This window comes from Myxocyprinus asiaticus, chromosome 27, assembly GCF_019703515.2.
Source record: "Myxocyprinus asiaticus isolate MX2 ecotype Aquarium Trade chromosome 27, UBuf_Myxa_2, whole genome shotgun sequence".
NCBI classification, from domain to species: domain Eukaryota; kingdom Metazoa; phylum Chordata; class Actinopteri; order Cypriniformes; family Catostomidae; genus Myxocyprinus; species Myxocyprinus asiaticus.
In genome coordinates this window covers 39854212-39876871 of record NC_059370.1, presented here as the reverse complement: position 1 = coordinate 39876871, position 22660 = coordinate 39854212, and the positions used below count along the sequence as shown (strand labels likewise).

The window sequence follows — 22660 nt, the reverse complement described above, 5'->3', positions numbered from 1 at the left end:
TATAGTCCAGTTGACTCTTTTTGTTAATAAAAATGCCAAAGTTTCTATTATTGTAACCAATGTTTTTTTGTTTTATGTATTAGCCATTACTGTCATATAAGAAATGACAAATAACTCTAAAAGTTATTTGAAGGAGATAACATATTATGCAGATTTTACAGCAGTAACTGTAGTCAACATGGTAAATATTTGTTACCACTGCACCTGTTGTTTCTACAGAAGCTCCTTTCTATGATCTGAGCATAAAATTGAGTATTTATTAGAATAATGACGATCACGAACCCGTGACGTATGTTCGTGTATGGGTGTGCCTACTGCGCATGCGCTTTATCTGTCACTACGTGCACCAGTGCTGGTCTGTCGGAGCTAATCTACAGTGTGCTGGGGCAGAACTGCAGTTGAGGTTGATCTCTTGTATAATGTTTTGCTGAATCGGATCGCTTATTACTCATCTTAAATCCAACACTCAGAAACAGAAGGGGCAAGCATGCTGCGCGTCTGTTGGAAAGGGGCACATGCAGCGGCGCGGGTGAGTTTTATTCTGCAAGCATGTTTGAGAACGGTCATTCAGTGACCCACAGTGAGGCCCGCCGTATCTTACGCATTTCATTAAATGATGGATTATAATAACACCTATAGTGTTTAATTAGTTAACCAATAATGTCACTAAATAAAGTGCGAGAAAAATATGATGGTTTCCTTGCGGAGATATGTGATTTGTCACATTTTAAGTGGCACACAGGGTTAGAATGCTGTTGTACGTAAACGACGTAACGTGTGTCAAAAGAGGCGTTTCTAGATTGACAGGCAGATACGCCGAGCCAATGAAACTTCGCGTTTTAGTGAGTGATACGTTCATCAACCAATAGTCACTCAGTGTTTTACGGAGCGTAAATATAGGCGGGCTGTGCATCATTCATATTTTCTGTCATCCTGACAACGAAGCTAACCCAAAGCTGTCGTATGTGTAATTGTGTTTTTTCACCACAGTATTTTACTGAAATATGTTACGTTAAACAGTATTTTATTTTTTAATAACCACTCTTTAAACACCGTGAGTCGTTTATTAGATTTGTCCAATGGAAGGACGTGACCTTGTCTGTGAAAAGTTCACAAAGTTTCCCACACAAACGCAGCCTTTCGTTTTCACTCGTGCCTAAATGTAAATTAATGTAATTAATATTTCATCAATGTTATGTAAAACGGCTTCTGAACTCTCAACAGTCCAACTCTAGGCTTTGAAGAAAATGAAACTCATGCTTAGTGACAGCTTTTCATTCATTCATTCATTCATTTATTGTTGTTGTTATTGTTGTTTTTAATCAGTGTTGGGTAAGTTACTCTAAAAAATTAATTACTAACTACTAATTACATCTTCTACAGTGTAATTAGATTACTGTACTAATTAATCTGTCTGAAAAATAATTGCATTACTAATTACTTTCTAAAACCCTTATCAAACTCGAAAAATACAAGGATAGACATGAAACTGTTCTTTTAATTCTTTCAAATAAATCATATAAAATCAAATAAATTATTCATGAACTCGCCAAAGAATTTAAGGGGGCAGCGTTAAATTAGAAAACACATATTTTAACATTAGACGTTAAATTTCAATTTTAAATTCACTACTGTTTTATATAGAATTGTTCTATAGTCTATAAAGTATTTAACACAATTACATCAGAAGTAACTGTAATTAAACAGTAATCCCTTTACTTTTTCCAATGAAAAAGTAATTTAATTACAGTAATTAATTACTTAGTAATGCATTACACCCAACGTTGTTTTTAATGGAGAAGGAAATGTGTCGGCTATGTGGTTCATCGATGATTTTTCATTGTTTTGAAGATTGTGAGATGGAAATTGTGCATTTTGAACAGCTCTCAAGCTATTTTATTCAATACAAGCATAAAATAATAGTGGCACTGGTCAATGTAGAAGGAATAATATGTAATTTGGTTTTCTCTGGTGCATGTGAATATTTGTTTCTCTGCAGCAATGTGTGTGTGGTAAAGTGACGACCTATCCATTGCAGCACTGCCGCAGATACACCGCCACTGGAGACTACGGGTACGAGAAACTATGTGACATCAAACTGATAATTAAACCTTAAACACTCAAGAGTACTCTGAAATTACACACAAGGGAATATTTGCTAGTAGCTGAATTATCTGTTTAACAACAGCTGTGTAATGCATATTTATTAAATGTCTTTGTACTGTGTGAACCTTAATATCTTATGTGAGAAACTTTAACCCTTAAATACATACCTCAGGTCTTTAGTGACCCGGGACCTCATTCCACTTCCTTTACCTCATCCATTTTCTGGACTAATGCCCCCGTTTCTTAAGTATTCCTCAATCTTTCGCTTATGAATCATCTAATGGTAAAAAAATAAATAAAAATTGCTATATATATACACACACAGTTGTGCTCAAAAGTTTGCATACCCTGGCAAAAATTGTGAAATTTTGGCATTGATTTTGAAAATATGACTGATCATGCAAACAAAAAAAACAAAAAAACTGTCTTTTATTTAAGGATAGTGATCATATGAAGCCATTTATTATCACATAGTTGTTTGGCTCCTTTTTAAATCATAATGATAACAGAAATCACCCAAATGTCCCTGATCAAAAGTTTACATACCCTTGAATGTTTGGCCTTGTTACAGACACACAAGGTGACACACAGGTTTAAATGGCAATTAAAGGTTAATTTCCCACACCTTTTTAAATTGCAATTAGTGTCTGTGTATAAATAGTCTATATAGCTGCACTGGAAAAAGATGGTGTGGTTGTTTCAAGGAGCACAATACTTGTTGACCCCTCTCCAAACATAGTGTTTATGGTTGCGACCATAAAGCTCTATTTTGGTCTCATCACTCTAAATTACAGTGTGCCAGAAGCTGTGAGGCGTGTCAAGGTGTTGTCGGGCATATTGTAACTGGGCTTTTTTGTGGCTTTGGCGCAGTAAAGGCTTCTTTCTGGCAAATCGACCATGCAGCTCATTTTTGTTCAAATATTATCGTATTGTGCTCCTTGAAACAACCACGCTGTCTTTTTCCAGAGCAGCCTGTATTTCTCCTGAGGTTACCTGTGGGTTTTTCTTTGTATCCCGAACAATTCTTCTGGCAGTTGTGGCTGAAATCTTTCTTGGTCTACCTGACCATGGCTTGGTATCAAGAGATCCCTGAATTTTCCACTTCTTAATAAGTGATTGAACAGTACTGACTGGTATTTTCAAGGCTTTGGATATCTTTTTATATCCTTTTCCATCTTTATAAAGTTCCATTACCTTGTTATGCAGGTCTTTTGACAGTTCTTTTCTGCTCCCCATGGCTCAGTATCTAGCCTGCTCAGTGCATCCACGTGAGAGCTAACAAACTCATTGACTATTTATACACAGATACTAATTGCAATTTAAAAGCCACAGGTGTGGGAAATTAACCTTTAATTGCCATTTAAACCTGTGTGTGTCACCTTGTGTGTCTGTAACAAGGCCAAACATTCAAGGGTATGTAAACTTTTGATCAGGGCCATTTGGGTGATTTCTGTTATCATTATGATTTAAAAAAGAGCCAAACAACTATGTGATAATAAATGGCTTCCTATGATCACTATCCTTAAATAAAAGACAGTTTTTTTTGCATGATCAGTCATATTTTCAAAATCAATACCAAAATTTCACAGTTTCTGCCAGGGTATGCAAACTTTTGAGCACAACTGTATATGTGTGTGTGTGTGTGTGTGTGTGTGTATATATATATATATATTATAAAAACACACACACGCAGTACTGTGCAAAAGTTTTAGGCACTTAAGATGTTTCACAAAAACATTTGTCTTAAGATAGTTATTTATATTTTCAGCTTTAGTGTGTCAATAGGAAATATAAATGTTAGACCCCCAAATATTACTATTGCAAATAGAAATTATTAGAATAGAAGAACAGGGAGCCCTGCAACAGATGTCATGGCACCCACAGAGCCCCCCACTGAACATCGTGTCAGTCTGGGATTACATAAAGAGACAGAAGCAATTGAGACAGTCTAAATAGATAGAAGAACTGTGGTGAATTCTCCAAGAAGCTTGGAACATCCTATCTGCCAACAACCAAGAAAAACTGTGTCCAGGTGTACCTAGGAGAATTGGTGCTGTTTTAAAGGCAAAGGTGGCCACTTGAATATTGATTTAGCTTTTTTATGTTTACTGGACTTTGTATGATGTTCATTGATAAATGAAAACTTTATGGCATTATTTTTGAAGACATCCTCACTATGCAACATTTTTCACAAGTGCCTAAAACTTTTGCACAGTACTGTGTGTGTGTGTGTGTGTGTGTGTATGTGTGTATAATTTTATATATATATATATATATATATATATATATATATACACTATATTGCCAAAAGTATTCGCTCACCCATCCAAATAATTGAATTCAGGTGTTCCAATCACTTCCATGGCCACAGGTGTATAAAATGAAGCACCTAGGCATGCAGACTGCTTCTACAAACATTTGTGAAAGAATGGGCCACTCTCAGGAGTTCAGTGAATTCCAGCATGGTACTGTGATAGGATGCCACCTGTGCAACAAGTCCAGTCGTGAAATTTCCTCACTACCAAATATTCCACAGTCAAATGTCAGTGGTATTATAACAAAGTGGAAGTGATTGGGAATGACAGCAACTCAGCCACGAAGTGGTAGGCCACGTAAAATGACAGAGCGGGGTCAGCGGATGCTGAGGCGCATAGTGCGCAGAGGTCGCCAACTTTCTGCAGAGTCAATTGCTACAGACCTCCAAAGTTCATGTGGCCTTCAGATTAGCTCAAGAACAGTGCGTAGAGAGCTTCATGGAATGGGTTTCCATGGCCGAGCAGCTGCATCCAAGCCATACATCACCAAGTGCAATGCAAAGCGTCGGATGCAGTGGTGTAAAGCACGCCGCCACTGGACTCTAGAGCAGTGGAGACGCGTTCTCTGGAGTGACGAATCACGCTTCTCCATCTGGCAATCTGATGGACGAGTCTGGGTTTGGCGGTTGCCAGGAGAACGGTACTTGTCTGACTGCATTGTGCCAACTGTGAAGTTTGGTGGAGGGGGATTATGGTGTGGGGTTGTTTTTCAGGAGCTGGGCTTGGCCCCTTAGTTCCAGTGAAAGGAACTCTGAATGCTTCAGCATACCAAGAGATTTTGGACAATTCCATGCTCCCAACTTTGTGGGAACAGTTTGGGGATAGCCCCTTCCTGTTCCAACATGACTGCGCACCAGTGCACAAAGCAAGGTCCATAAAGACATGGATGAGCAAGTTTGGTGTGGAAGAAATTGACTGGCCTGCACAGAGTCCTGACCTCAACCTGATAGAGCACCTTTGGGATGAATTAGAGCGAAGACTGCGAGCCAGGCCTTCTCGTCCAACATCAGTGTCTGACCTCACAAATGCGCTTCTGGAAGAATGGTCAAAAATTCCCATAAACACACTCCTAAACCTTGTGGAAAGCCTTCCCAGAAGAGCTGAATCTGTTATAGCTGCAAAGGGTGGGCCGACATCATATTAAACCCTATGGATTAAGAATGGGATGTCACTTAAGTTCATATGCATCTAAAGGTAGATGAGCGAATACTTTTGACAATATAGTGTATATGTATGTTTAATTACCAAAAGTATATAGGGTCTTTAGTGACCCAAGGTAGTGTAACACATGAACAGTGTGATTTGGTTATTGAGATTTGTGTGTACTGCTGAAAAGTTGTGTGTATATTTAGACTTAAGTGCCTGAGAAAATACATATTTGTCGCTTATGTGTAGTTTGTGTTTTGTGTAGCTCAGTATGTGTTTGACAGCCAGTTGCATCTCATGATATTTCAGTGTGAAAGTAATGAATCCCATTCTATCATGTTGCATCATCTCTTTGCTGATTGAAAAATAAAACACCAAAATATAACAGAGTATTATTTTCTAATTGTCTTAAAAATGCATTGACATTTTTTACACTATCTAGGCATTTTGTAGATTCATTTGTGATAGATATACTGTAAGTGCCAGGTCACTAAAGACCAGAGGTATGTAATAATGTTTGGCAAAACACCTGTGCATTTAATGTTTCATGTTTACATTATAATATATGTAAAATACACTTGCATCTCAAATTAGATCCTTCTTTTTTTGTATTTCAGATCTACTGCTGGGAAAATTGTGGCTGCCAGTCTTTTAACCATCAGTGGAGGTCTTGGTGGTACAATCCTTTATGCCAAATGGGACCCCAAATTTCGGGCAAATGTAGAGAAGAGTGTTCCCTACTCTGATCAACTATTTGAAATGACGCTCGGCCCACCTCCTCCTCCACTCGTCCCTTTACAAAAGAAACCGGTAAGAGCTGACTTTCATTTTTTAATGTCTTGCCTTTTAATTTCAGGCTAGACACATTTATGCCCCTTTGTATTTTGACCTAGATTCTAATAAAATATCTGAGCTCACTGACCACCTGATGTCATACTTGCATATTTCCATCACTGCTGAAAATTAAGATGTTTTTTATTTTATTTTATTTTTTATTAGGGAAAGATTGAACCCCTGCAAATATCCTCATTACCAGAAGCCACTAAGGAGTCAAAGCAGCCCAGAGCCAAAGTGAAGAAGCCTGACCCAGCACCAGTGGAAGCTCCACCTGCCGTAGAGGAAGCTCCAGCACCAACCACACAGACACTAGAGGGTGAGTGAGTGGAGTTACGTTTTGCCAACAAGATTTAAATTGATAGTTCGCCCTAAGATGAATATTCTGTTCATTTATTCACCCTTACTCATGCTTTGGAACAACATTAGGGTAAGTAAATGATGACATATTTTACTTTTGGGTGAACCAACCTTTTAAAGGTGTGTTTAGATTGATACAGACTCTTTAATCTTAATGTCAACAAAGACTTGTCCATGATCTTTCCCAAATTTGCTCTTTAAAGCTGATATATGTAACTTTTTCTGTGTTAAAGTACTTTCTCCTATCCAAGCTTAATATGCAGAGACAACTATTATTAGTAAGCCATTCATTGGTTAATTTTCGTGAAAACTGTAAGCAATATAGTTCTGTGGCGCTTTGAAAATTTCTGTTTAGAGCAACCCGCTTAGATCCGCCCCAACAACGTTACTCAACCAATGCCGTGAGATGGGGGCGGGACTGTCTCTTTGCTTGACCATCCGCAGTTGGTGGGTGTATTCAGAAGGCTGTTTTGAAAACAAAGTTAATTTTTGCAATTCCGTTTGGTGGCGCTAGTGTTGCGGGAATTACACGCTTTAGCTTTAAAACTGAAATGTGTTATCAATCATTGTGTGTCTAACAAACACATGAAAACATCACACACTTTTTTATAGTCATGTTCTAGCAAGTTTTAAAGCAATGAGAATTATCTACAGAAGTGTATATATATATATACTGCCTGTGAATTTTTATGTTTTTTAGATCTGTAAATAATTGATGAGGTAATTTTTAATGATCATGGCATGTTTAGTCACGACTGCTGACCTTCCTTAAAGTTCATTAGATGAAGGGTTTAGACATTGACATCTAGTAGTGTTTGGCATTGTTACAGAGATTCATTTCATCAGAATTGTAATTTTTTTCCTAGAGCACATTTGATTTTGTTTTAAGAGCGTAGTTGATCCCAATTTCAGATTTAGGCATTGTTTGAAATGAAAGTTTGAGTTTGATGATATCCATACTGTAGAGCAGTGTGGGCGATTTTTATATATATATATATATATATATATATATATATATATATATATATACACCGATCAGCCACAACATTAAAACCACCATAGCATTCTGCTGTTCTTCTCACCACAGTTGTACTGAGCGGTTATCTGAGTTACTGTAGACTTTGTCAGTTTGAACCAGTCTGGCCATTCTCTGTTGACCTCTCTCATCAACAAGGCATTTCTGTCTGCAGAACTGCCGCTCACTGGATGTTTTTTGTTTTTGGCACCATTCAGAGTAAATTCTAGAGACTGTTGTTTGTGAAAATCCTAGGAGAGCAGCAGTTACAGAAATACTCAAACCAGCCCATCTGGCACCAACATTCAGTTCTTTCACTTGAACTCCAAGCGGCACTAAGCTGCACCACAGACCTCAACCGGAGCAGCTTCTGTCCGGAAGAGCGCGTGAAGAGCTTCTCAAGTGCTCTGATGTGCACACTGTCAGCAGAGGCTCATGCCAAACTCCCAGGAAAATATAAACAAACATGTATAAACGCTCCGGTTTCACTTTAAACGATCGTGTAATGGCAAACGTTCCTAGTTCACACACACAGTGTTAATAACACGTAGTGTCACAGAGGAGGAGACGCATGCTTACTCTTTCCGTGGAGTGATAAAATGAAATCATGATAAAGGCTTATAGGTTTAATCAGAGCATTAAAATAATGTGAGAATGTAAAGAAATTAGGACAGAAATATTTTACTATTGCATAATATAATAAAATATAATATAAATATAATAAAACATATATAAAAATTGTTTTTATTATAAATAAATGTATAAGATAAAATGAGTTAAAACAACAGTGTACATGTAAAACTGACAAACTAAAGTTGACTAAAAAGAGATAAAAGTATTTAGAAACATTTTGATATTTAAAACTTAAATTATTTTTCATGTCATTCATAAGTTTTATTATTTGATTTATATATTTGAAGTTAAATATGTAAAAATTATTTATTAAGGTGTATGAAACGCACATGCAGAAAAAAAGAAATATGACAATTTATATGGAAATTAATCTTGAAAGCCCTAAAACAGACAATTAAACGTCGTAATTGCAATTATGTGTTTGACATTTAATCATCATCCAAATTTTATAATCGTGACAGCCCTATGTGCATCACTATTCTTGTTCATGGCAAAGATTCTCCTGTTGGTGTAAATAGGCCTTTAGTCTATTTGTCATAATATTGCAGTCATACACCAAGCTTAACTGAATGTCTAATCTTATTCTGAATTAAAAAATGCTAAATATCAAAGGAACTTTGGGTGTGAATCTTTGGGTTGAAAGCGAATCAATTAGATTCAATTTTTTTTTTTTGCAAATTCAGAACGATTTGATTTGATACACAATGAAATCCGATTTGATTAGCAATTCGATTATGTATTTTTGCATTTATAGGATTCTTTTTTCTCCCCAATTTAGAATGCCCAATTCCCAATGCGCTCTAAATCCTCGTGGTGACGTAGTGACCAATCCGGGTGGCGGATGACGAATCACAGTTGCCTCCGCATCTGAGACCGCCAATCTGCGCATCTTATCACATGGCTTGTTGAGCGCGTTACCGCGTAGACGTAGCGCATGTGGAGGCCCACGCTATTCTCCGCGGCATCCACGCACAACTCGCCACGCGCCCCACCGAGAGCGAGAACCGCATTATAGCGACCACGAGGAGGTTACCCCATGTGACTCTACCCTCCCTAGCAACTGGGCCAATTTGGTTGCTTAGGAGACCTGGCTGGAGTCACTCAGCACGCCCTGGATTCGAAATCGTGATTCCAGGTGTGGTAGTCAGCGCCAATACTCGCTGAGCTACCCAGGCCCCGTTTACAGGATTCTTTAAATACTCCCACTAATGTGTCTTAGGCAATAAAAATAAAAATATGTAAGATAGTTTACGGCATCAAAAGCAGCTTGAAAGAGAACACATTAAAAAACATCTACATATAGGCTTCTTGGAATAAAACAGAGTGCAATATGCTGTTATTATTATTATTAGGCCTGGAATACACAATTTTTAAATTTCCTGATGTTTCCGTGTTTTCCATGACCATGGGAACCCTGAATCAGTTAAACAATTCAAATACTACAGCATTAAAGTGACATCATATGACTACATTCAGTTTCCTCAAGGCCTCATATACAAAAAGGCAATTATCAACTAGATGACTTCAACTTAAATGTTTTCTGCATGGCAATTCTCCAACTAAACAATGATATCAGTAAAATCGCACAATTTGTCTTCTAGAAAATAACGGCTAAGTTTCCCCACATTAAAACATTTTATTTCAGTAGCCACGTAATGAGTCAGCAGCTGTACACTGCTTTGAGTGTTTCACTTGAGACGAGTTTGAGCTGTCAATTGCTCATGTGATAGTCAGTGGCCGTTCTGAGAAGAGATCAGACACAAGGTGCTCAAAAGCTCTTCGGAAATAGTTTCAATGAGAGTTACGGACGGAACCGAAAGCTGGCGTGATCCCGTGAAAGGCGACAGAAGAGTGCAGCGCTTACGAGGTGAGCTAGAAAAAGCCGCCTTGCTTGTTTCCATTAAATCGCTTATGTAACGAATGAAATATTTAAAAATATTGTACACTGTTTTGTCAAATCGCGATTCATTAATTTTATAGCATTTTCTATTGATGATAGATTAACACTAACGATTCTCGATAAAAATAAAAAAATCTAATTGCATGATTGATGAAAGTAAATCGTCTGGATTAGTCATTGAGAAAACGAGTGAATCGTTACACCTTTAAAAGAAACTCAAAAAGTTCTAGTACAGTAAATCTGCGTACAGATGCCTAGTAAATAATCGTCACAGTGATTGTCACATCTGATCAGTTCAGCAGTCATTCACAGTGGCTGAAGTGTGATCTATATTTCTCATGTGAGTCGTACTGTTGTTTGCAGAAACCTCAGCCTCGGTGGCTCATATTATTTCAGCTATGAGCGAGGTGCCCTCTGTTCCCGCGCCAGGTACAAGCGATGAAACCCCACATGAAGCCCCAGTCTCAGCCCCCCTGGCAGGTCAGCACCGGATCATTCACACTGCCTTCTGCTTCCAACAACTGATCCAGAACCAGTGTGTCTGTCTTTTTAAATTCTTCATCAGATCAGTTGTTTTGGCATCAGTGTCTTTTCCTCCCTGCATGTGCTCAACTATCGCTCTGTTCAAACATCACAGCGTAGCATCCAAGTGCACAGTTTTATCATCTAACCTACACTAACGTGTTCTGTTCTGCTCCATTCCTCTGCATGGATACATTTCTTCAGTGTGCATTTTTTCAGTTCTTTACTAATCCATCATTACTTACGTTTTCTCTCCTAAGAACCAGCGCATGTTTATCCTCATTTGAGTTGGGATTGTGTTTGTTTGTGACTGTATTAAAGGATTATTCTGGGTTCAATACAAGTTTAGCTCAATCGACAGCATTTGAGACAATGTTGATTACCAAAATTTTTTTTAATTTTGACTCGTCCCTCCTTTTCTTTAAAAAAAGCTAATATCGAGGTTACAGTGAGGCACTTACAATGAAAGTGAATGGGACAGTTTTTTGGAGGGTTTAAAGGCCGAAATGTCAAGCTTATTTTTTAAAAGCTCTTACATAAATTCTTCTGTCAAAACTTGTGTATTATTTGAGCTGTAAAGTTGTTTAAATCATCGTTTTTACAGTCATTTTAGGGATTAAGTGTTTTTGGCAAAGTTATAAAATTGGATATTACATAACACAGAAAAGGTGAGCCATTTTATAACACTAAAATCATGTTAACATGCATATTGTTGATGTGTTGTGGCTATACTTTTGAAACAGTGAGTATTTTAACGTTTACAGATTGGCCCCTTTCACTTCCATTGTAAGTGCCTCACTGTAACCCAGATTTTTGAATTTATTTAAAGAGAAGGAGGGACGAGTGTAAGTGAATTTTTGTGGTAATCAATATTATGCCACAAATGCTTTCGATTGAGCTTAACTTGTATTAAACCCAGAATATTCCTTTAATGACGGTTCTTATTTGTTTGTAGCACTGTTTCTCTTCCAAAGTTCTCTTGAACAAAGTGAGAATATCTGTGTTTTGTGGGAGTTAATGAAAGTCTGTGCTGAATATGCTAGAATTTTATTTTAAATAAAATCAGATATGGGTTTTCCAATGGACAGTGTCGTTGATATAAATATTTACAGTGGGTTCCAAAAGTCTGAGACCACATTGAAAATAAAAGTCTTGAATTGGATTTTTTTTAAAAAGGATATTGAAAAATTTTAAACATAATTACGATTCTTCAGTCTAGGTGACAAATTGACAATGTTAACTTTGACTTCATTGAAGCATACAAGATGCTCTTTGGAACTGAATTGCTTTTTTTGAGTAGGGGTGGAAATCACATGGTAACTGGCGATACGATATTACAGTGCATCCGGAAAGTATTCACAGCGCTTCACTTTTTCCACATTTTGTTATGTTACAGCCTTATTCCAAAATGGATTAAATTCATTATTTTTCCTCAATTCTACAAACATTACCCCATAATGACAACATGAAAGAAGTTTGAAATCTTTGCAAATTTATGAAAAATGAAAAAACAATCACATGTACATAAGTATTCACAGCCTTTGCTCAATACTTTGTTGAAGCACCTTTGGCACCAATTACAGCCTCAAATCTTTTTGAGTATGATGCTACAAGCTTGGCACACCTATTTTTGGGCAGTTTCTCCCATTCTTCTTTGCAGGACCTCTCAAGCTCCATCAGGTCGGATGGAGAGCACAGCCATTTTCAGATCTCTCCAGAGATGTTCAATCGGGTTCAAGTCTGGGCTCTGGCTGGGCCACTCAAGGACAGTCACAGAGTTGTCCCGGAGCCACTCCTTTGAAATATTTGATTGGTGGAGTGCTGCAGAGATGGTTGTTCTCCTCTCTCCACAGAGAAATGCTGGAGCTCTGTCAGAGTGACCATCGGGTTCTTGGTCACCTCCCTGACTAAGGCCCTTCTCCCCCGATCGCTCAGTTTGGCCGGGTGGCCAGCTCTAAGAAGAGTCCTGGTGGTTCCAAACTTCTTCCATTTACGGATGATGGAGGCCACTGTGCTCACTGGGACCTTCAATGCTGCAGACATTTTTCTGTACCCTTCCCCAGATCTGTGCCTCGACACAATCCTGTCTTGGAGGTCTACAGACAATTCTTTGGACTTCATGGCTTGGTTTGTGCTCTGACATGCACTGTTAACTGTGGGACCTTATATAGACAGGTGTGTGCCTTTCCAAATCATGTCCAATCAACTGAATTTACCACAGGTGGACTCCAATCAAGTTGTAGAAATATCTCAAGAATGATCAGTGGAAACAGGATGCACCGGAGCTCAATTTTGAGTGTCATGGCAAAGGCTGTGAATACTTATATACATGTGATTTATTTTTTTTTTTTTCGTTTTTTATTTTTAATAAATTTGCAAAGATTTCAAACAAACTTCTTTCACGTTGTCATTATGGGGTATTGTTTGTAGAATTTTGAGGAAAATAATGAATTTAATCCATTGTGGAATAAGGCTGTAACATAACAAAATGTGGAAAAAGTGAAGTGCTGTGAATACTTTCCGGATGCACTGTATATCGATATTTGTGTCACGATACAATATTATTGCGATTTTCTTTATTTTTGGTGTATTGCGATTCAAAACGACGATATATTACGATATTTCACCCAATGTTTCTCATTCATCTTCATTGGATTTCAGAGAACTGTTAACAAATCACCAAATGCATTGTTAAATTAAAATACCGTAAAAGTGCCAGTTTACAAAAAAGTGCCAGTTTATTTCCTAATATCCATGTACATTGCAAAGCCATAAGCATACAAGACCATAATGGGTCCTTATTTCTTCGGTTAGGTCAATGTAGTTAGTCTTTATCAAAATAAATGATTTATGAATACAATAGTAGCCTAAACTCTTTAAAAATCATTAGTTATTACAGCACTGTTTTAATACACAATAGTAAAATAGATTTAACCTAAAAGGTTAGTCTGTTTTATATGATACTGACTTTTCTGTCAAAATACATCAGTTAATGTTACTACTGTAAAATTGTAATACATTTTAGTAACGGTGGGTGATTATATGTAAAGCATGATAACTGCACCTTCTTAGGGACTGTTGTTGATTTCCTAGTTTAATTTGGCAAAGAGAAAAAAAATTCCCATCACCATAATGTGAAAAAATGTAAATAAAAATATTGATATTTGGCCTGCAAATATCGATACAATATCACAAGGAAAAATATCATGATATATCGATATTTCCATATTTTTTTCCCACCTCTATTTTTGAGTGGGTTTTTATTTATTTAATTATGTTTTTGGAAAAGTGATGGAAATTCATTGGTCAAAAGGTGTGAGAACCCTGATACATTGGCTTAGTGTGTGTTTTGTGTGTGTGTGTGTGTGTGTGTGTGTGTAGCTGAAGAGTGTAAGGAGTGCTCTCATCATGAGCCTGTGCTGAAGGAGAGACCAGCAGAGGAAGTGACCGCTCGACTGGCTGAACAGGACAAAGCTGAGCAGGATGCTCTGACAGGTGGATGTCCAAATACTTTCTTGAACCATATGACTAACATGGACTACAGCTTCATCCTGTGTTGTGTTTTGTTCTGCTGCTCTTGATCAGTCAGAAGTGGACAGTAAGCTAACACATGTGAAAAATGTAATACTTCAAGAAAACGTAAAGAAAAAATGTAACAGGGGGGCCTGGGTAGCTCAGCAAGTATTGACGCTGACTACCACACCTGGAGCCGCGTGTTCGAATCCAGCACGTGCTGATTGACTCCAGTCAGGCTTCCTAGGCAACCAAATTGGCCCGGTTGCTAGGGTGGGTAGAGTCACGTTGGGGTAACCTCCTTGTGGTCGTTATAATGTGGTACTCGCTCTCGGTGGGGCATGTAGTGAGTTGTGCGTGGATGCCGTGGAGAATAGCGTGAGCCTCCACACGCGCTAGCTCTCCGCTGTAATGCGCTCAACAAGCCACGTGATAAGATGCGTGGATTGACGGTCTCAGACGTGGAGGCAGCTGAGATTCGTCCTCTGTCACCTGGATTGAGGCGAGTCACTACGCCACCACGAGGACCTAGAGCACATTGGGAATTGGGCATGCCGAACAGGGGAGAAAATCCGAAAAATAAAGAAAACAGTTTAACAACTTGAGGAGGAGGAAGTTAAACGTGTATTGTGTGTTTCTGTTTTCTATGTGTCTCAGCTCTGACTGCTGAACTGGAGGAAACACTGGGCAGTTCAGCGAAGGTCACACTGCAGGCCATCGGAGCTCAGGAGGCCGCACTGTCCGCCATTGCCACACACACACACAAACTCAAAGAGGCAATGGACTCCCAGGTGAACATGCACACAATCTCAGAGACCAGTTCATCATATGAAATCCTATCCATGGCCCCTGGTATTAAGATGCGTTTTTGGTGATCCATTTGAAGCTTGACAACGCCAAAGACGGGTGTAAATGGGGTCCAAAACATTTTGAGGTTTGGGCTCGTAGTGTAAACACACTTCCATGGATTCTATGCACGGTCACTTCTGCATTTTGCTTCAGGGGGCGCACTCATATCCGGCGCAGTGCTGGAAAAAAATTTTTTCTACGCTGTCAAGACGACTAGGGGGGAAATTACTTTTCACACGTGTTATTTACAGGAGTTTCTGCAAATGACAATGGACAATATCCATCACACAATGAGAAAACAAAGTGGTTGAACAGCCTGTATTTCAAGGTATATTGACCACAATGAGGGAGAATATTCAAAAGCAATAGACCAGCACTGGCTTAGCAAGATCACTGTTTCCCACTGTATTACTCATGTAATTATTTGATTCATTCTGCTAGATAAAGTATACCCCTTTGATATTATAAGTTAACATATTATGACAATTGACGATACTCCAGCTTCACAGCAAATGCAAGAGTGAATGATCATGTATTTCTTAACATTGTGACTCTTACTTTACCCATACCATTTGTCTAATAGTGGTCAATATAAGTTCATTTTATTGTATTTATGCTGTATAATATAATTCTCACTTTCAGTGCACTTTCAGCTAAAACCTCAGATGAGCAACGTTAGATCCTAACTTCATCTTCTGGTGTTTGTTTGTGCTCTCTTTGACATTAATAGCTTGTGGTGTTGTATTCATGTAAATCGTTGTACAGTCGCTGGATGTAAATACTTTGCACACAGAGGAAACCTTTCACAACACTATAGCAGTGCTCGGCCATTCTGCAAGCTTCAATTCGAAAGTATTTAAACTTATTGGAGCTCATTACTAAGATAATTTTTATACTTTTACTAAATAGTATCACATTTGTTGTGATCAGACGTTTTATTTTTGAAAGAAGAGTAGTTTGCTGCAACTCTCTTGACACTTTCGTTATGGCTGAATATGATATCGGAAGTTCGTTATCGCCCTGAGATTTTACCGGAAATACGTAGGCTACGTGCCGTGCATTGAATCCATTCAGATGCATTCGTACAGCAGTAAAGCTCCGCCTACTCGCCAGCAATCAACCGATGTGCTACACAAACATACATGAGACTTCACAGAACTACTTCAGTATGCCTGATATCAACATACAACGACACAGATGAGAAGCACGCACATCTGAAGTTCAGTTAATACAGGTACTCCACTAAAATAACAGAGAATTCTGCTCTTAACGTCATGTTTGCACTTAGGTTAAATGCAAGTATAATAGCGATAAACAGTGCATAGTTTTTTTTTTTTAACACTTTCCTTTTTTTTTTTTTTTACTTGTTTGTGCTTAAGGTGCTATATGTAATATTTTTACTGTACTAAATCATAAAATGATCATAATATGTCATTAGAGAATTAGGAAACATGCCAAGTTGAAATACTGGCTTCTCCGATAACAATGCTACAGCCAGTATATTCTACTTTGAATTTTCCATTCCAGACCGGAATTTCTGTTTATATTTTGGCCTGTGTGATCCTGCCCACTGCCCACTCACCAATAGTATTTCGACACCGCCGGGTTGCCAGATTTGAACAAGTTCGCAGGTAAACAACACTGCGTGCTGTAGCCATGGAAGCCAGCAAACGAACTGGATCAGAGATAACAGATTCCACCCCACCTAAAAAGCCTCACCATCCGTCTAAAAACCACCATGACCAGAGGCGTAGTAAAACAAGGATAAATACTGGAGATGCCTTTGGAAGATGGAGACAGTTTAAAGCCCAGAAAGCCTTTAAAACGGATGCTGAGTTGGCTAATTTGCGTGTCAACATTCTGGCAACCCGCATGAGCTTTGAGTCTGGGGTGGGGCAGACAACTCTCCAATATTTTGAATTTGGACTGCAGTACCCATTTCAAACGCATGTTGTCAATCATACATATAACACCTTTAATTATCATTCAGTAATACACTAATGTAGTGGTTGATGTGTGTCTTCATTAAATCAGAGACATTCCCTTGAAATCCAGACATAAGCAATCAGAAGAAACGCTTGTTATGACCAGGTGTAAACGGTGAGGTGTCTCGCCTGTCCACTTGTGATCAGATCGCCTAACACGCTTCTAAATACCAGGTGTAAACAGGGCCTGCTATCTGTCTGTTTAGCTTTTAGCAAGCTATTTTCTGATGGTTCTGACATCATCGTGTTTGTGTTTGTGTTCAGACCCCTCCTGATGAGAAGTCTGCTCAGTGGAAAGCACTGAATGAGGCTCTGAGTGAGAGGACCCGAGCCGTGGACGAGGCTGGAGAAGTCCTATTTAAAGCCAAGTGAGATCTGCTTTTGATAGACCTCACATTCTGCATGGAGTTTTAGTGATATTTCTGAAACCCACTTTGACAAACATGCAAGACAAACACTGAGATTTGACTGTCAGAGAAGGTTAAACCCTCTTTGTTTTATTTTGTGTGTCATCAGAGGAGAGCTCGAGAAACTTCGTGGAGTGATCAACAGCGCTAAGGAATCCAAGATTGACTCAGCAAGGCCGCATATCCTGGCTGCGGAGGAGAACTTGCACAGCATGATTGTGGATCTGGATAATGTTGTAACCAAGGTAATCATCTTAAACAGACTATGTTAATGTGCTTTGGCCAGAACATGGTCCAGTGAACTACAAGCCCAATATATCTGATGAGAAGTGAGTGTGTAATCCAGTTCAGCTTTATCCCACTGAGACAGACTCCTTGAAGCTCTAGTGTCATATGAGCTTGTCCCATCTGCAGGCTGTAACTCGCACCTGAATATTGTCTGTCTGTGCTGCAGGTGCAGACGGCGCAGTCGGAGGCGAAGATCGTTTCTCAGTACAGTGAGCTGGTGAACGAGGCCAAAGCTCAGTTCCAAAAGGAACTCGCCAGCATCACACCTGAGATCCAGGCCAACTGGAGAGGACTCAGTAAGATCTCACACACGCCCACACACTCGTTTGTCGCTTATCACGTTTGTTCCATTAATTCAACTTTTTTTAAAATGGAAATTTATGTCATGTCATTTTTTTATGGTAGATTTTGATTAAGTGTATTTAGGATTAAGTTACGTTCTGATTTGAGTGTTGTACAATAAAACCAAAAGGGAAGGTTTCAGAATAAGATTTAATTTAATTTTGTTTTATTGTTTATTTAATTGTGTTTAAATAAACCTATTTGTCCATTTGTTTGTTTTGTTTTGTCTAAGAGATCAGTCATCTCTTTGCAGAAGTACTTTGTGTTTTGTTTTTTTGCTTTTTTTATTTTTTTGTTGTGATGTGTTTTATTTAGATTTTATTTTGGCTTTGTTTTGTGTTTTTGTTCTGTTTTGTTCATCAGCTTTTAGAGATCAGTCATTTTGCAGAAGTGCTTTGAACTTTTTTTGTTTTGTTGTGTTATTTTATTTTGAGATCAGTCGTGAAGTACTTTGAATTGAGTTTGTTTTGTTGTGGTGTCTTGTGTTATTTTATTTTGATTTTGTTTTGGGTTTGTTTTTTGTTCATCAGCTATCAGAAATTATTTATCTTTTTGCAGAAGTACTTTTTATTTTGTGTGTTTTTTTTTTTTTGTTTTTTTTTTGGTCCATCTTTCAAAGATCCGTTTTCTTTTTGCAGAAGTACTTTTGGTTGTCGTCAGTGTGAGGTTTGCTTTAGATATGCATTTCTAGTGAGCGACGTTAAACCTTATCAAACCTTACATTGAACATTTTCCTTTCAGTTATCACATCATTTAATCAACATGTTATGTTGTGATGATGTTGCCGGAAGTTGTCAAGCAGTCTAATCATATCAGAACTGCATTTTAGCCAGTTCTCAACATTTTTGTGTGCAGTGTGCATCAGATGGTCAAACCCTTAGAATCGTCAGTGCACATGCCTCCATTTCTCTAGCTCTGTCACTCACATCATTTCTAATCCTGTTCTTCTGTTTCTTTCTCAGCGGGAAAGCTGAGTGCCGACGATCTGAACTCTTTGATCGCCCATGCTCACCGGCGCATCGATCAGCTGAACCGCGAGCTGGCAGAGCAGCGGGTGAGGGAGCAGATCCACATCGAGACGGCTCTAGAACAACAGAAGCTGGAGAATAAGAAAGCTCTAGAGAGAGCCGTGGTCTCTGCCATAGAGCACAGCCGTGAAGACATGAGACTCGAGCAGGAGAAGAAGGTCAGTCAACACTGCTGTAACTGCAGGAATAGCATGATCAATGTACAGTTTTTACCTTTCTTGACATTGATTACATTGATAATGTCTCAAACTATAGATCTGTCTACCTTAATCAGTCAGCCATGTTGAATAGCAATATAAGGATGACATCATGGGTATGTTCGGAAAGGCATATTACATACTGTTTTTGAAAAAATGATATGCAGTATGTTTACTGTGCATTGTATACAAAATGTCTGTATGCTTGTATATATGACCTTCTACATTTGCCAAAATGTGTGGTATACTACAGTGTTCAATTAGTGTATTCTACTTGTGTAATAGTGTGTTCACCCAAAAATGAAAATTCTGTCATTTACTCACCCTCATATTGCTCTAGTCTAAACTCTTTCTTCTGTGGAACACAAAAGGAGATGTCAGGCAAAATGTTAGTTTCAGTCACCATTCACTTTCAGTGCATCTTTTTTTCCATACAATGAAAGTGAATGGTGACTGTGTGTTTTAGGTGCAGGAGATGCGTGAGGTGATGGAGGCTGAGATGAGGACACAACTGCGTCGTCAGGCTGCTGCACACACAGATCACCTGCGGGACGTGTTGAAGGTTCAGGAACAAGAGCTACGCGAGGAGGCCCAGGAGGTACCAACACTGACATATAGGACCTGTTTACATTTGCTCATCATTTGAGTATTCATGAAGTACCCATTCCACCTCAAACTTAAGCTACTGGATAAACCAATGTTACTATGTTGGAATTATTGGGATAGTTATACAAACAGAGCAATGCTTTGATAATGCCACAGTGTTTTACTCTTCAGGAAGTTAACTTACGAATAGCTTGCATATAGCTGACTCTGCATACTATGCTGGGATAGGAGAAAGTAAATATAGAAAAAGAAAGTACACACTTGATTAAGTGTAACCGTTTAACTGTGTTCAATGAAATTCTGTGATTTGTGTAGATTCTGAGCAGTAAGATGATGGAGCAGGAGACTCATTACCGCAGGCTGACTCAAGAACAGCTGGACACCTTTACTCTGGACATGAATGCAGCTTATGCTCGGCTGAAGGGCATCGAGGAGGCCATAGACAGTACGTTCTAAACAATTTCCTTTTTTTTTTTTTTTAATATACAAGTCATCAAGGCATTAACACATAAACTTCTCTATTATAGCTGAGCAGAGACTTGAATAACATCAATGAAAGAAAATATCCAGTAAAATAATTAATAAACCAAATTTAGGCTATGCCAATTGCCAAGGCTTTCCAGTGGATCTCCTAGTCTTCATACATTTCAAAGATGCAAAAAAAAAAAAAAAATGTTGAAAACGGCTTACGTCTTCACACATTTACCTTTTATATATAAATATGTAATTTCTCTCCAAGTTTTAATGTATTAAATGTTTGCTGTCTCCCTAAGGTCATGTGATTGCTGAAGAGGAGGCCCGTAAAGCTCATCAGCTGTGGCTGTCTGTGGAGGCTTTGAACTATACTTTCAAGTCAGCAGGTGCTGATTCCCCCACCGAGCCTTTAGAGGGCGCTGTATATGCTATTAAAGAGAGCTGTGCGGAAAATGAGTTCGCTCAGGCATTGGCCACAGCTATTCCCGAAGAGTCTCTCAGCCGAGGGATCTACAGCGAAGCTTCACTTCGCGCACGTTTCTACGGCATCCGCCGGCTTGCACGACGCGTGGCACTCATCGACGAAACGCGCAACAGCCTTTACCAGTACTTCCTGTCGTACATACAGTCCATCCTTTTGTTTGAGAGAGAGCAGGAAGCACCACCTGCTAAACTAGCACCCGAAGATCTCGACACTTTCAAGCTGCTTGCCTACGCTACTTACAGCATCGAGCGCGGCGACCTGGAACTTGCCGCTAAATTCATCAACCAATTGCGCGGCGAGTCACGCCGTGTGGCGCAGGACTGGCTCAAAGAAGCCCGGCTCACTCTAGAAACAAAGCAGGTTATCAGCCTGCTATCAGCATATGCTAATGCTGTGGGATTGGGTACCACACAGGCTCCTTAGCCTCACCCAATACCAGCCACGCCCACCCTGTGGAGATTATGTAAATTATGAGGAGTGTCACTTGACCTCTGTTAAAGGAATCATTCACCCAAAAAATAGATATGGAAATTCTGTCATTATTTACTCACCCTTGTGTCGTTCCAAAGTTTATTCTGTCATAGCTCGCATCATAGCCTGTGCTAGTGACCAGATCATTGACGGCGTCATTGATGCTAAAATGACTTTAGTTTGAGTGTAGTAACTGCACGCAACTCGCCATCTTCGGCGGAGAACGATTATCAGTGAATAAAGGTGTAAATTTCAGTCTGTTCATCAAACAAAGTATTGAATGGCTTCAGAAGACTTGGAATATAGTATAGTATGTACTACTTTTATGTTGCTTTAGTATGTTTTAATGTTCTTTTTGAAGCTTGAAAGATGTGATCACTATGAACTGTCTTCCGATTTTTGTGTTCCACAAAAAAATGACTGAAAATAAGTGAGTAAATAATGACAGCATTTCCATTTTTGAGTGAACTATTCCTTTAATGGAACCTGCTGCTCCTCAGATTAATTTATAAATATGTTGTGTGCCAGCCAAAATTTTTTTTTTTTATATTATTATTTGTCCAAAGCACTTTTGCAGGAAGGCTCTGCCCTTAAAGCAGTTCTTAAGTGGCCTAACATCCAGACCAACCTGTGCGGAATGTCTGAATGTACCTCACATGCGGAAAATGGATCTCAAGGGTTTAACTGCAGTTGGCAATGGCACTCCTCAGTGTATATGACGCACCCGACGCTGGTTAGTACAAAGTGTGCATTTAGCAGCTAGAGCGGCCTGTCGGGAGCGTGAAACTAACCTGTTCACTGTTTGAAAATTCACATGTAACGCTTCAGAGTCACAGTTATATTTACTTGTTGTTTATTAACCAGACTGTTGAGAATAATCAGTCCTTCTCTAATTCAGTATTGGACATCAATAAATCATGGTTGTTGAAAAGAATGTTATTTTGGTTATTTTCATTCATTGTCCTTAAGCCTGAATTTTGAACATACTGTATTTAGGGGCTATGCCCCGCAAGGTCTGTACTCTTATTCTTCCATTCTTTTGCATTATTTAACTGGGAGTCCCTAGAACCATATGGGACACACCGGTACTTTTGGCATATTTTGCATACAGATTGGGAAGCTGTCAATTGTGGGGTTGATCTCTCAAACCCTCTAGCGCCACCAACAGTCAGTTCAGACTTTTAT

At 38.8% G+C, this 22660-nt stretch overlaps 1 protein-coding gene across 2 annotated transcripts; it reads left to right on the top strand.

Moving 5' to 3' along the window:
• The first annotated feature begins 332 nt into the window (after positions 1-332).
• Positions 333-22409, top strand: immt (inner membrane protein, mitochondrial (mitofilin)). 2 transcript variants are annotated; one of them, XM_051659038.1, is made up of 14 exons: positions 333-529; positions 2000-2073; positions 6185-6377; positions 6567-6720; positions 10673-10789; positions 14213-14326; positions 15002-15135; positions 17443-17546; positions 17695-17830; positions 18040-18169; positions 19178-19401; positions 19907-20038; positions 20362-20491; positions 20820-22409. In XM_051659038.1, the coding sequence occupies exons 1-14, from the start codon at positions 488-490 to the stop codon at positions 21425-21427; spliced, it is 2292 nt and encodes a 763-aa protein (XP_051514998.1). In that variant the 5' UTR covers positions 333-487; the 3' UTR covers positions 21428-22409. The 2 variants fall into 2 exon arrangements, with proteins under 2 accessions (XP_051514998.1, XP_051514999.1); XM_051659039.1 differs by lacking the exon at positions 10673-10789.
• Positions 22410-22660: the final 251 nt, after the last annotated feature.

Coding starts and splice junctions, on each gene's coding strand:
- immt (XM_051659038.1), top strand. CDS start 488: ATGCTGCGCGTCTGTTGGAAAGGGGCACATGCAGCGGCGCGG. Junction 2,074..6,184: donor ACCGCCACTGGAGACTACGG/GTACGAGAAACT, acceptor TTTGTATTTCAG/ATCTACTGCTGGGAAAATTG. Junction 6,378..6,566: donor TCCCTTTACAAAAGAAACCG/GTAAGAGCTGAC, acceptor ATTTTTTATTAG/GGAAAGATTGAACCCCTGCA.